General features: G+C 37.8%; 1 protein-coding gene across 1 annotated transcript in view; it reads left to right on the top strand.

Annotated features, from left to right (window-relative positions):
• The window catches only part of LRRC1 (leucine rich repeat containing 1), a 128,777-nt gene that overhangs the window by 38,490 nt on the left and 75,293 nt on the right, over window positions 1-14,994 (top strand). Inside the window, exon 2 of the mRNA XM_012780762.2 lies at window positions 9,351-9,468. Coding sequence (XP_012636216.1) covers window positions 9,351-9,468 — 118 coding nt within the window. The remainder of the gene's footprint in view (window positions 1-9,350; window positions 9,469-14,994) is intronic.

The following is a 14,994-nucleotide window of genomic DNA, read 5'->3' as shown; positions in this document are numbered from 1 at the left end:
GTTTGCCGTATAGTTACTTGAGGATTTGTATTCTGTGAGCCTCCAAAATGGTTCTATTTTGGAATTTTTCTTAAAAAATGTTATTAACTGGTATGCAGTGCCAGGGAAGCCACTAAAGTTGCTGGACCTCAGTTTCCTTCTCTGTTAACTGGAGGCAAAAAACTTTGCCTCACTTGGTTATAGGGATTCAATTAAATAAAAGTGTCTGTGTATTTCTAGGTTAGTTTTTTGTTACCTAATAAGGCGTCCTTCGTTGTCGTGTACCAATTCTACGCATTTCTGGACATCTTTCTTGAGATATAATTTACATACCATACAGTTTGCCCATTTTAAAGCGCACAATTCGGTGGTTTTTAATGTAGTCACAGTTGTGTAGCCATTACCACAATCAATTTTAGAACATTTTCATGACCCCCAAAAAAGAAACCCCATATCCATTAGCAGTCATTTCCCATTTCCTAGGCAACCACTAATCTACTTTCTGTAATTTTATGCATTTTTAACTTCATGCTTAATATTATGTTGTGTGCTAACAGGATTTCCATTTTTCTTAGGGTGCACTGAAAGTATTTGAAATGCAATCCTATAATTTTTAGAACTAAAAAGGGCCCTTTGATCATTTAATGCTTATTTTTTTCACAAGGAATCAGAGGATCAGAGAAGTCAGGTGATTCACCAATGGACGTTTCTATGCTACATCTCTTTACCAAAACACACTGGAAAAAGTGTCTAATTAACACTTATTTAAGTAATAGTTTATTTTTGAGTGTTTGCTAAAACCCTTTCATATTCAAATTCTGGATGTGAGATATGATTTTTTGAATTCTCTGCTTTAACCAAACGGGTTCTTTACCTATTCTGTGAATATTTCTTGGGCTTTTTTCTTGTCTATAACCTCCAAAAATTCTTATTTTAGATTTATTAGGGATATATTATTTTATCTTTTAATTTCCATTATGAAAGTCATTACTCTGTGATCAATTATAGAATTTTATACATAATCTACCCAGTTTTTATATGTGTTCTTATGTGGCATATCTGAGATTTCTACCTCATTTTGTGATAGACTATTTAAATCTACCATTTTTTCCCACCGCATGTCTCTTTTTTTTTTTTAATTTTAAAATATTAAGGGGGTACAAGTGTTTTTTTTACATGGATAGCTTTTATAATGCTTAAGTCAGAGCTGCTTGTGTGCCCATCACCCAAATAGTGTTCATTGTACCTGTTAGGTACATTTTTACCCTGCTGCTCCTCGCTCTGCCCCCCTTCTTGATTTCTAAAGACTTTTACTTCTCTTTGTGCCCATATGTGCCCATCAATTAGTTTCAAATTATTAGAGGGTACATGTGATGGTTTTACATTCTTGAGCTACTTCGCTCAGGATAATGGTCTCTAGTTCCATACAAATTGCTGCTGAGACATTAATTCATTTCTTTTTATGGCTGAGTAGTACTCCATGGTATGTATACACACTACATTTTGTTAAACCACTCATGAATTGATGGGCACTTGGGTTGAGTCCACGTTTTTGTGATTGTGAATTATGCTTCAATAAACATTTGAGTGCAGGGTTGTTGGTTTTTTTTTTGATAAAGTGACATCTTTTCCTTTGGGTAGATACTCAGTAGTGGGATTGCTGGGTCGAATGGTAAGTCTATTTTTATTTCTTTGAGGAATCTCCATACTGTTTTCTATAGAGGTTATACTAATTTACAGTCTGCATCCATGCCAGCACCTATTGTTTTTTGACTTTTTAACAGTAGCCATTCTTATGGGTGTGAGGTGGTATCTCATTATGGTTTCAGTTTTGTATTTCCCTGATGATTAGTGATGTTGAGCATTTTTTCATATCATTGTTCACCATTTGTGTATCTTCTTTTGAAAAACAACTGTTCCTGACTTTTGCTCACTTTTTAATGGGGGTTTGTTGTTTTCCTGCTGATCTGAGTTCTTTGTAAATTCTGGATATTAGCCCTTTATCAGATGTATAGTTTCTCCCATTCTGTAGGTTGTCTATTCACTCTTATTATCTCCTTTGCTGTGCAGAATCTTTTAAATTTAATGACATCCCATATATTTATTTTTCATTATCCTCTTTTGGGGTAATGAAAGACCCCACTTGCTTTTGGGGTCTTAGTCATGAATTCTTTGCCTAGGCCGATGTCTAGAAGAGTTTTTCCTACATTTTCTTCTAAAATTTTTATGGTTTCATGCCTTACATTTAAGTCTTATCCATCTTAAATTAATTTTTGTAAATGGTGAGAGACAGGGATCCTACTTTATTCTTCTGCATGTGGCTATCCAATTTTCCCAGCACCATTTATTGAATAGGGCTTCTTTTCCCCAGTGTGTGGTGTTATCTGCTTTGTCAAAGATCAGTTGGTTATAGATAGCTGGTTTTATATCTGGGTTCTCTGTTCTGTTCCATTGGTATGTGTCTCTATTTTTGTACCAATACTATGCTTTTTGTTTACTATAGCCTTGTAGTATAATTTGAAGTCAGATAATGTGATACTTTCAGATTTGTTCTTTTTGCTTAAGATTGCTTTGGGTATTTGGGCTCTTTTTTGGTTCCAAATGAAGGCTAGGATTATTTTTTCTAGATCTGTGAAGTATGACACTGGTATTTTGATGGGAATTGCATTGAATCTATAAATAACCAAGCATTATGGACATTTTAACAATGCTGATTCTAGTAATCCATGAGCAGGGAATGTTTTTCCATTTGTTTGTGACATCTGCTATTTCTTTCATCAATGTTTTGTGGTTCTCCTTATAGAGACCTCTCACCTTCTTGGTTAAGTATATTTTTAAGTATTTTGTTTTCTTTGTAGCGATTGTGAATGATACTGAGTTTTTGATTTGACTCTCAGCCTGACTGTTATTGGTGTTACTGTTGTTTTGGTTATAACAATCACTTCACTTCTCTTTCTCCTCTAGTTCCAATGCTTTTGCTTTCATTATTATTAACTCTGATGAACTAAAGAATTTGATCTGCTTGGTGCTAATTGGTCTTTTCCTTCCTGATTAGTAAGTAGTCGAAAGCTTAAAATTTTTCTTTTTGGGAAATAAAACACATATATTGAAAAATGCTGAAAGCATAAATGTATACCTTATAGCAAATTATAAAGTGAACACTAATAACTACCATTTAGGTGAAGTCATTGTTCAAGGACTCCAGAAGCCCATTGCCTGCTCTTCCTGATTATAATTCTCTCCCTCACATCTAAAGGTAGCCACTAAGTTGATTTTATAGGAATTGCTTCTTTGCTTTTCTTTATAGGTTTTACCACCTCTGTGTGCCTCTGTAAACAAAATATGTAATCTTTTTAACATTCTGTCAGTGGAATAATATATATTCTTTGGTGTCTGGCTTCATTTGCTGAACATTAAGATTCATCCGTATTATGACTAGCAGTAAGCTTTTATATAATTTTTATTGCTGTGTGGAATTTCATTGTAAGAATGTATCTCTGTCAGATTTATAGGCATTTGGATTGTTTACAGTTTTGGGCTATTACAGATAATTTTGTCAAGCACATTCTTATATTTGTATTCTGGAAAATATATGTGAGAGATTTAATTCTAGGAGTAGAATTTCTGGATAATAAAGTCACAGTCACTTTGTAAGTTTCACAGGAAAAACAATGCCAGATTTGATGTATACTGTACTAAGTGTTAATCTTACCTTGATATTAGAATTATTGGTTTACCATATCTTGATAGGTAATTGGCCAGAAAGGCAGTCTGAGTTCTTGGGAATAGGATTTATGTAGGATGGAAAGGGGCCAAGATTTAGGTGACAGGTTGGAATGCCTCCAGAAGGGAAATCTGTGACTAAATTTGGTGTCGTCATTGTGAAGAGTCATACACTTTTCCAGGAGTTCATAACATCCTTTATACTACTGTCTCTCACATGATTCTGTAACAGTGGTTTATGTTTTCTCTTCATTATGGAGGAGAAGTTTGGGCAAATGACAGTCAATTGTCTGATCCTTGGCTATAAAGTAATAAAAAAGGAAACAGCTCTTTTAGGACTGAGATTTCATCTTTGACCCTTTCTAAAAAGCAAAAGGGGAGATACTAACACTCTACCAAGAAAGAAGGAAAAAGAATCTTGTTGGAAATGGAAAATGGGAAAAAGAAACATTTTTAACCAAATTAAAGACTGTATCTACTAAAAGCAATGGTGGCTATAAGAAGACTGGTGTAGCATAACAACCCAAGGCAATTTGGGTTTCTTTGCATGTAATTGTACAGAATGTGCTCTAAGTGGGTCAGTGAGCTATAATCAAACATGGTAGGGTTGAAGAATGGTGTCTGTGTGTTCTATCACGTGATTGCTCTGCACTAAGGCGCCCTGCCAAGACAGCTACAGGAATTGTTCTTCATGTGCTCTGGCTGATCTCAAAAGCAAGGCAGAAGGGTTTATAGCTTATTGAGTTCTTTTCCCACACTATCTGAAGAAGTTGAAAATTTGAGAATTCAATATCATTTCTGTGGCATTGCATTGATCTTATAAGAAAGTAGTTAATTTAAAGCATTTGGACACCATGTTAAGATCACATCAGTGTAATGAGGGGAGGAATGAGGAATTACTGGTTTCATTTTGGGATCATGTCAGATAGGGCTGTTTTTACATCTGGCATGTGCTTCCCAAGTTGAATAAAGTAGTATTTGTGGCAGGTTCAAGTTGAGGATGATTTTAGCATGTAGAACCAAACCTTAAATTTTCTTACTATTATGACTTTTATTGGATGTGAGGGTTTGTAGGCTATCCACATACATAAAGCTAATTAATTATTCACTGTAGATCTAAGTATGTTATTGACTTGATTTCTTGTGTTATTCCAGAATGGCCCCTAAATGTATGGAAATGGTGATAGGTTCTGTACTTTTGCTATTATGCCTTTCCTGTAAAACAAAGTGAGCTTTTCATGCTTGAGTAAACACATTGATGTATTATGAAACTGTCAGACTCTTTGAACAACTGGCATAAGCTCAATTATTCAAATATGTGACTCTTTTGAAAGGCTTTTGTGTTAGCTAATGCTTTAGTACAACCAGTATAAAGAAATTTCAATATCTTTCCTTAAGAAATTAAATCTCAACTATCTGATTAAAGAAATCCAAAGGATTAGTCCTTTTGTTGAGCACTTTCTTCATTATCATATAGAGCTAATTAGTAGCACTCATTTGCTGAGATTCATAGTTTATTTTATTTTAAAATATCTTGTCTCTCTTATTTAAAAAATTTGAGTCATTCATGCATTATTCTTGTCACCTAACATAACTGCTTTTCTCCCATGATCCTTTCCTGTCAGTCTACAGGCACACATGCTTTTTTATGTAGTATACCTGAAATTTTGTTTTCTTTTTTAGTTATTGCATTGTAAATCTTGTCTCAAGTTCAGTAGACTTTACAATAGTTTTTTTGTGTGTGGTTTATTACTATTTTTTTAAGATACAGGGTCTCACTCTGTTGCTCAGGCTGGAGTGCTGTGGGTGACATGATCATAGCTCACTGCAGCTTCAAATTCCTGGGCTCCAGCGATCTTCCCTCCTCAGCCTCAGGACTACAGTTGCTCACCACCATGACTGACTACTTTATTTTTTGTAGAGATGGGGTCTTGCTGTGTTGCCCAGGCTGCTCTTGAATTCCTGTCCTCGAGCAATCCTCCTGCCTCAGCTTCTGAAAGTGCTGGGATTATAGGCAGGAGTCACCATGCCTGGCCATAATATCTCTATTTATTGTTTGTATAGTATTGAATTATTTAATAACATGTGATCATTTCCTTTATTTGAAAGGTACATTTTCTAGTTTTTCATTTTATTGATAATAATGGAAAGATATATTTGCGCATTACTTTCAGTTATAAGGATAGATGCCCAGAAGTATGTCAGTAGCCTTGCTTTCCAAAAGGCAGTGCCTTCTTGTATGATTATATACATATATTGTATCCCTTTTACCAATAAAAAAGATGAAGCCTATTAAATGTTAGCATCCAACAAAATTAACATTTGGAGCGTCCTGTAATCTTGGTAGAGACTTTTTCCTTTGTAAATTCAATTACTATGTTTAGTAATATATATGTAAATGGTTTAATATTGTATATAGTTATACATATAATATACATATATAGTTAATATATATGTAAAAAGTAATATATGTAAATAGTTTAAAAAATGCAATAAGCTGTGTAGTGTGGCAATGAAGAACAGTAGCCTCTTGCCTTCTTCTTCCCCATTGAGTTTTTGGCCTTTGAGAACCCTAGCTTTTGGCTATTTCTACCAATATTTGCCCTCATATTGCCATTAATAAATGGCTTGCTTTTACAGCTTGATTTTCCCCCTTTATTTATAGTTATCTGTTGATTTCCTTTTATGGAAGATGATGCTTTAGCTCTTAACAGTTTCTTTCCTATTTTCTCAGTGTTGACACAAAATTTTGGTTTCATCAATACAGATATTGTGATTGTAAGTATTTATATAAATCTTACATCTTTTACTTTACAATCTATAGTATATAGAATATAAAGTATTTCCTGGAATTAATAACTCCCTCCCTTTTTGCTTGCTTTGTTTTTTCTCAGTTCTTATTTCTAATTTATCACCAAACATTCTGACAGAGTTATAAATCTCCTCTTGATTCTTTCAAACACACCAGGCAATGCCTGAGATATGTTTTGATTTACTTTTTGTTTTCGAAACTTCCTTCTGGGAGCCTTCCTATTTTGCTCCAGTGTAAACAGGTTGCTCTTAGGGCCTGATGCTCAGTTGGCATCTTGGAATTTCCTTCATGATTTTATCCTGAGAATTTCCTTTGTCTTTCTCTGTTTTGTGGCTTCTCTGTTTCCCTGGGTGTCAGATCCTTTCTCTTCTAAATTTACTAACACATTTTGGTGGATTCTAGAGAAAAGTGCAAGGAAGATAAACTTTTGAGACAATGCGTAACTGCAAATGTCTTTATTCTGTAATCATCCTTGGTTGATAGTTTGGCTGGGTATGCAATTTTAGCTTGGGGATAACGATTTCTTGGAATTTTGAAGGTATTGTTTCATTGCCTTCTTACTTTCAAGGTTGCTGTGGAATCCAGTGTCATTCTCATACTCAATTCTTTGTTATGACTTTTTCCCTTTATTTCCCTGTCTCTGGAAGCGTTTAGAATTTTATTTCTGGAATTCTGACAGATACCTTGGTATCTGTCTTTTTCCATTCTTTTTATTGGCCACATGGTGTGGGCCCTTTCAAACTAGAAAAGCATGTCCTGCAATTCTCTGTTTTCTCTTTTTGAACTAAATATTACTTGGATATAGTACCTTGTGAACCGATCCTTCATTTTTCCTGTCTTTTTTCTCCCATTTCCCCATCTCAGTGTCTTTTTATTCTACCTTCTGACAAATTTTATTAACTTTGTTTCTCACCTCTTTCATGAGATTCTTTTGTTGATTCTACAACATTTTTTAATTTCTAAGAGCTGCATTGGTTCCACAATGGAACTCACATTCGAAAATAACACAAAATTTCGACACATCCATGGTTTCACAAAAAATTGCTCTACAAAAGAAATGCGATAGATAATCACAAGCCGAAACCTGCATTGGAAAGACTAACAGTGTACCTTCACAATAAACATATAAAACAAGACGTGTCGAAATGAAATGTCAGAGATATCAACTATCAAACTTACTACTTAAGGAACTCAGACATTTCATACTTAATAACCTCATGATTCTTTTAGTCTTGCTTTTTGTGGCATTGTGCTGTTTCATCTTCTCTGAGGATATTGTAATTTTTGGTTGACAATGCTTTTTTTCTCCCTGCATCATGTTTGTTTTCTCTGAGGCGTGTGTGCAATGTACACACGCGCTTTCCTGCATGTTATGGATATTCCTTAAGTGTCCCGAGAACCTTGGCTCTGTTCAGAGATCCAGGCACTGGAAGTGCGGTGGGCAGGTGTGGAAGCCCCATGTGTGTGTGGGAGGCTCATAACGAGTCTATAGGTCTGTGCAAGCGAGGCTGGGATCTCCCTGATCAGGCTTTGACTCAGTTCCCTGTTTTTAGTGGGGTACCCTCCCCTGTGTTCAGTTGAGCTTGGAGTCAGCTCTCTGGAGAGGAAATTTCTAGGCTCCTACCTGGCTCTGCAGTGTAGAGAAGAGAATGTGGGGATTTAACTGTTCTTTATATAAATTCCCAGCCTGTTCTCCTTCCTCCAGAGGTACCTGGACTTAATTTCTTATTGGCTACTCACCTTACAGGCTTCAATTTCAGCTTTGTTTTGATTCTTTTATTAGTTACCATTCATCCATCTGTTTCCTAGCTTCAAGGATTTTGTTGCATATCTAGTTTGCTTTTTATCTCCTCTCATTTTTAATTGTTTTCATGGGTTTATTTCATGTTTTTAATATTTATGTCCATCTCTATATAAACTCCTATTTCGGTACATTTTTGAATGAGTGTGGGGAAGAAGCATACACTTTGTCTGCTGTGTTCGGCGGAAGTATCCAGTGCAGACTCTTTTTAGATTGGTCAAAAATATATTTTTTTTACCCGCACACATTTGTGAGATTTTTTTTTTTTTTTTTTTTTGAGACAGAGTCTCGCTTTGTTGTCCAGGCTAGAGTGAGTGCCGTGGCGTCAGCCTAGCTCACAGCAACCTCAAACTCCTGGGCTCGAGTGATCCTTCTGCCTCAGCCTCCCGAGTAGCTGGGACTACAGGCATGCGCCACCATGCCCGGCTAATTTTTTATATATATATCAGTTGGCCAATTAATTTCTTTCTATTTTTATAGTAGAGACGGCGTCTCGCTCTTGCTCAGGCTGGTTTTGAACTCCTGACCTTGAGCAATCCGCCTGCCTCGGCCTCCCAAGAGCTAGGATTACAGGCGTGAGCCACAGCGCCCGGCCCATTTGTGAGATTTTTATGTATGTTATGATGTATAATAATTTTAGAAATATTTTCTTCCAATTTTCACATATATTAACATTGTAGATTTAAACATCAATTTTCAGAAGCATTATAGAAGATGTGACTATTTATCGGATAGCTTAAAGGAATTTAACTGCTATTCCCATGAAGTTGATCATTAATTCTTAAAATGTCTTTATTTTGAAATAATTATTGGTTGATAGGAAGTTGTAAAAATAGTACTGAGAAGTTCTTTGTACCCAGTTTATCCCAATGGTAACATTTTCACAGGACTACAGTACACTATCAAAATTAGGAAATTGACATGGCACAGTCTTCATTAGTTTTTTTAAAACATGTTGTTTTAAATTTTATATTAGCCAAAAAGTTTATGGTGTAAATATATATGAAATTTATGTGAAATTATTTTGCCTTTCAGCAATTTTTCCAGCTAGTCAAATTACGAAAGCTTGGACTTAGTGATAATGAAATTCAGCGGCTCCCTCCGGAAATAGCAAACTTCATGCAGCTGGTGGAACTTGACGTGTCTCGAAATGGTAAGACAGACTCCCCTTGGATTATCTGTTTGTCTCTTCTCAAGCTGGGGGCATTTTTAGTAAATATAGCTGGATAAATGTTATTGGAGGTGCTTTTCCTGATAGTCATGGGAAAGGTATGGATTTTGGGGTGAAATTAACGCCATTTTTTTTTAATAGATCAGTCAACTTGAAGATATTTACCCCCAAAATTCCATAACACAATTTTTAGAAGACTTTCTCAAAGTAAATTCTGTCTGATTCCTAGAGTTAGAGAGTTGACTGAAAAATCATTTAACCTGGCCCACTCATTTTACCGAACATGATGCTGAGGGCCGGTGGCATGGTTATTTGTTCATTGCTTGGCTGCTGCTCGGGGGAGGGGACACCTTTCCTGGGGAAGGGTTGGATTCTCTGGACTGTGGCTGCGTTGATTGGTATGCTCTCCCTGCAGTGAACAGACCTGCTTGCAGTTTAGGCATCCTCTGTTATTTTAATGTTTCTCTAATTAGGCTGGTGGTGGTTTTGCTCACTTCAGTTTGAGTAGAATGTTTGTGAATTTATTTTTATATCCAGATGTCACTTTTATATTGATTCTTTTTATTGAACATTCTAATAGGGTATCCAAACATCTTTCACTTTTAAATGAGTACCTTGAGTTTTATACCCCTTAGAGCACGCTCCAGGTGGGCTGGTACCCTTACTTTTTATAGCACATTTAGCACATTACTCTGTGAGTTGTATATAACTCATGCTAGTTTTGAGCCCAGGGCCTCCCTCATGAAGCATATGTAACTCACACATCTCTTCACCTTGGGAGACACAAGAACTATTTTTCAAGTTGCATGTAACTCATACAACAGAAAAAAATCACAAATTTTTCATTAAATTAGAAAGGATCATTTTGTTTTCCAAGTTTTTATTCTATTTTTGTAATAAAACACCTTGGCCCCAAGGAATTTTTTTTTCCTAGTGTGGCAGTCATTGTATTAATTTATTAAGTTAAAGTGGCAGCTCCAGTGGTGGTCCTGTCTATTGATAGAGTTCAGTTCCTTTAAGTACCCTGGTATAATTTCCTCAGGATAGGCCCAAATATAGTCTGAATTATTTATATCATAAAAAGAATAATTCTTTTACTCTTTCATGTTACATACCTGTTTTGTGTTTTGCTTTTGCTTTCCTACAAAAGTCTGTAAGTTTCTTCTCAGTGAGCCTCAGATCTGTATATTTTAATCTGATATCTTCAACAGAAACCCAGGTCCTAGGTATGGCATTCTTTTGTGGATCATTGTTATAATGCAGCGATGATAATTAGTACTTGACTGAAAACATGGTCAAGAAAAATGATTTCCTGTCCCCCCCTCAACTTTTAACAGCTTTAAAATTGCTTCATCTATCACATCCTATAAATTAACCCTTTGCACTCAGATGTCGAGTGTGACTCGACACGGTTAGCAAAAATTATAGAGATTAAAATTACTCTTTGAATGTATCAATAATTTGAAATATAAAAATCCAAATAAATAAGTTTGTATGAAAAGAAACTCCAGTTTTTCATTCTACTGCTGCGCTTTGTAAAATCTGGGGTAATTAAAAAATTAAATCCCAAGTACAATAAAGGAGTCAAGAAAAAAGCAAGCAAGTGCAAAGGGTTAAAAACTGTCTTTTGGCCAAGCCATATGTTTTTGGCATAGTGTCTGCTTTTATTTTTCATGAAAATTATTTCTTACCTTGAGCGTACTGCAAAAAGTGAAAGAACCTTTTTTTGCTTTTTTAGACTGTCTTTTTTTTTTTTTTTAAAGAGAGAGAGTGGGAGAGCTGGAGTGTCTTAGTTGCTTGCAGGGAACCCCCATCTGTTTAGGTAAAGTGGATTTGATTGTGAGGATGGGGGCAGAACTGACATTCCAGAAGCATTGGCACCAGGTTTACATTTGACACTGTTTTGGAGGCTTCGTGGCCTCAGTCTTATAGTGTGTCTGCTTCCGGAGCGAGTACTGTGCTCCTCCCTCCTCACTGACCTGCTCTCTCAGGACTGGCTTGTGGTGGCTTCTCTCTGTGCACTTTTTGGCTTTTGCCCCTGCTATACCATTTGTTTGCCAGTGAAAAATTTCTCACTGAGAAATGGTTGACCCAGCTTTGTCTTTTCATTCCAACCGTAAGACGTAGGCTGCAGGTCAGTGGCCACCCTAAAGACTGGCTGCCCTTCGAGGGGGTGGCAAGCAGCACAAAGCATGGCCCTGCCCCTCAGCACAGAAGTTGCAGATGTTCTGCTTCCCTTACTCTGGAGTGTGGCGTGGGGAAGGGCATTTGAGGCCTGGCCAGGCCAGAATTGCTTCTACAGCATCCTATATAGTACTTATCTAAGGTATGTGTGATTGAAACAACTCTCTTGTCTTAGCAGTTGTCTCCGTTATAAGGAATAACTAGCTGTTAACTCTGCAAGGAAGCAGTGACTTTGTAAAATGGTCACCAAAAGCACAAAATATGAAGACATAAAATAGCAATTTTGAAACTGGCATTAGAAAGGAAAAATGAGCAGAGGTCCAGAAATACTTGAGAAAGAGAAGTATTGCCTTTTACTGTTCGGAAGGAGGGAAAACACAGAGCTTGAAAGTTCTCAGTCCCCTTATTAACTCTAATGGGATGCTTTCTGGGAAGCAAGTGCTGGTCAGCCGCCAGTTTTTCCAGTTCCCACATCAGCTCGCTCTTTTCAAACATTCATAGCCAGAAGGGCTCCGTGCCCCTTCTGTTTTCTACCTTTCAGCACGTTTATAAAAGAAGCTAAGCTTTCACTCAAGTCAGTGTCAGGATACAAAAATGTTTTGGCTCCTTGCAATACCTACGCTGCTCTTTGATTTCTTTCCTCAGTTTTCAACCTTCCCTTCTGCAAGTGTTGGAGTTTTGTGAAGGATCCTGAAGCTTTTTCCCACTCTTGGCAGGCTTTTTTAGAAATGCAGGGAAGGGAGTTAGCTGTCCCCTTCCCCTATTGGCAGAGCCTGCCTCTGGCTCCGTAGCATGAAGGGGTGTGTGTGTGTGTAGGGGGGAGGAGAAGAGGGGAAGACAGACTGGAACATGGTGGCTTCAGGGCTTTCTTTGAGGTTGTTAAGGAAAAAACACAAAAGCTACACAGATGACAGAGCAGAACAAGGTCACTGTTTACTATAACTCGCAGAACAGGGGTCTGGGGCCATTTCCAGGTCGGGCAAATTTCACTGAGCTTCCTCTCTCATTTTTTTGGCAGATAAAATCACATTACTGTGAATTTCCTAGGCAGCTGAGGTAAATAAAAGTCACAAAGCCTGTGAGAACCCTCCTTTGTGAGAACCCTCTTTTGTACAGATCCAGGCATTTGAAAAGCTTGGGGCTGGTGCCTGGAGGCCTGTTTGGGCCTCTGGTCTTCTGTCGTCCCAGCCGAGGATGCCACTCTGATCAGAGGCTGTTCCTTTGGGTCCCTGCCCAGCCTCCCTCCCCGGGTTGCAGCAGGGTTATAACTAGGGCTGGCCACTGTCACAGTAGGACTGTCATTGGCTTCCTCAGTTCTTGATTTCCCTAAAATCATTGCTTTGACCTTGGAGGAGGCAGGTAGGGTATTTGGCATCAGACCCCTCAAGTCCATTGGGTTAATGCTTGTCGCATTTGAGTGTGCAAGGAATTACCTGAGGATTTGGCTACAGTGCAGATTCTGATGCAGTAGGTCTGGAAGTGGGTCTCCAGATTCTGTATTATCGAGCAGCCCCTGGGAGTTGCCAACCCTGCTAAGTCTCCTGACCTCACACTGAGAAGCGAGATTTAGATGTCACCACCCACAAGCCCGCTGCTAACTTTCCTCCAGCAGTTTCACGTGGTTAGAGCCCTTGCACCTTCCCACGTGGAAGCAGGGAGGTCTTCAGACTATTCCTGGTTAGACGGTGAGATGCTCAAGCTAAATTAAGCCCAAGTTTACTTTGATTCCAGAAGCACAATTAGACCTTTCCTGATGTTTCCACGCTCAGTTGAGGGAGAAAAAGACAAGTTCTGTGTTCCTCTCCAAAAAAATCGGTAAATGAGGAGAGAGAAAGAAGTTTTTACAGGCTCATTTCCTGGCCCAACAAGAACTGCCAAGATCGCCAGACACTGACTTCTGTGGCTTTGTTTTCTGATATTTCAGGCACAAAGTCAAGGGAATTGCGTGCTATGTTAAAAAAGAGTGAGTTTAAGGAGAAAGAGGGCTGCACTTATGGATAATCTAGATTGTGAGGATTTTTTCTGAGGTATAAGTAAGGAGGTTTGGGAGGAGCACAGTACATGTGGTTTCATCTCTAGAATGACTGGATGTGCTCAGCAGAGAGGGCCCTGGGTTGGGGCCCAGTCAGCTGTGGGCAGACCCCTTTTGACGCTGCCAGGCCTTGTTTTGAGAAAGAGTGGGACAAAGCCTTGCTTCCTTTGCAAGTCCAGGGAGAGTCGAGGAGAGTTAGGACACTTCTCATGTCCTAACTTGGTGGGTTATTCTTTTTTTCGAACAGGCAAATGGCTAACGTATATATGGGGAAAAAAGAAACTAGTTTTCCCTGAACGAAATTGGTATCTGAATAAGCTGCTAAAATTTTGTCTACAAAAAGCGTATGGGCTTAGAATGAAGTTCTGGAGCAGTTTTCTGTGGTGAAACGCATGTGCGTCAGTGCCTGGGCTTAAAGTCTGTTTGAGGAAGGTGACCTCTGATTGTGCGAGGGGAGGTATTACCCCATAGTAGGATCTCGCTATCCAAGAATCTAGGGCAGACTTTCTTAATGCATCATGAATCCTGCCCCAAGGGTTAGTAATTTAGATTTTATAGTCTATGCTGTAATTTGACTTGCATCACAGTACTGTATCATTATCCATTTAGTTCAGTTTTCCCCAAAGCATAAGGCGTACGCAAGCGGCACTGCTAGGGATGATTTTAAGTGGTACTGCAAAACATCAGTTTAGATAGTGAATCATGGTGAGAATGTTTTCTCTTTTCCCCCCAGTTTTATCTTTTTTTTGGATTGCTTCTGTAAAATTTGAGAATGCTATATTGTATTTATGCTGTATTTGTTTTTTTTTTTATATATATCTAGTGGTGATAATAGCGTTGAATTCATGTTAGTGATTTAAAACAATTTGCCTCCTTTGAAAAATAGTTGTTATTCATGATTAAAAAGTAGTTTAAGAATGAGACAGATAATAATAAAGAATGAGACAAATAATAAAGAAGATAGGGGCTATACCAGTATAGCAAAAATTGTGGGGGTGGCATAGGGATGGCCGGAGTTAAGGAAACACTGATTAGCATTAATGTTAGCATACAATGCTGAAGAGGTTATGGGTTTATTTCTCTTATGGGGTAAATGGCGCTACATAGAGACCAAAAGACGGCCAGAGACTGCATACCTTTGCAAATCGTCACCAGCACCAAGGCAACACTTGAGAGTATGTGGACTTAAATGCTTGGGTTGTTTGTCCTCTGTCTGACCATGAGATGCTGATCAGTGTCTGTGGTCTTTGGCTGTGGTTGGGTTTAATGAAATCTAAAACCAATCTCGAAGC

This window comes from Microcebus murinus, chromosome 5 (genome assembly GCF_040939455.1).
Source record: "Microcebus murinus isolate Inina chromosome 5, M.murinus_Inina_mat1.0, whole genome shotgun sequence".
Lineage (NCBI taxonomy): Eukaryota > Metazoa > Chordata > Mammalia > Primates > Cheirogaleidae > Microcebus > Microcebus murinus.
Note: the sequence above shows the minus strand (reverse complement) of the source record. Positions and strands in the feature narration are given on the sequence as shown.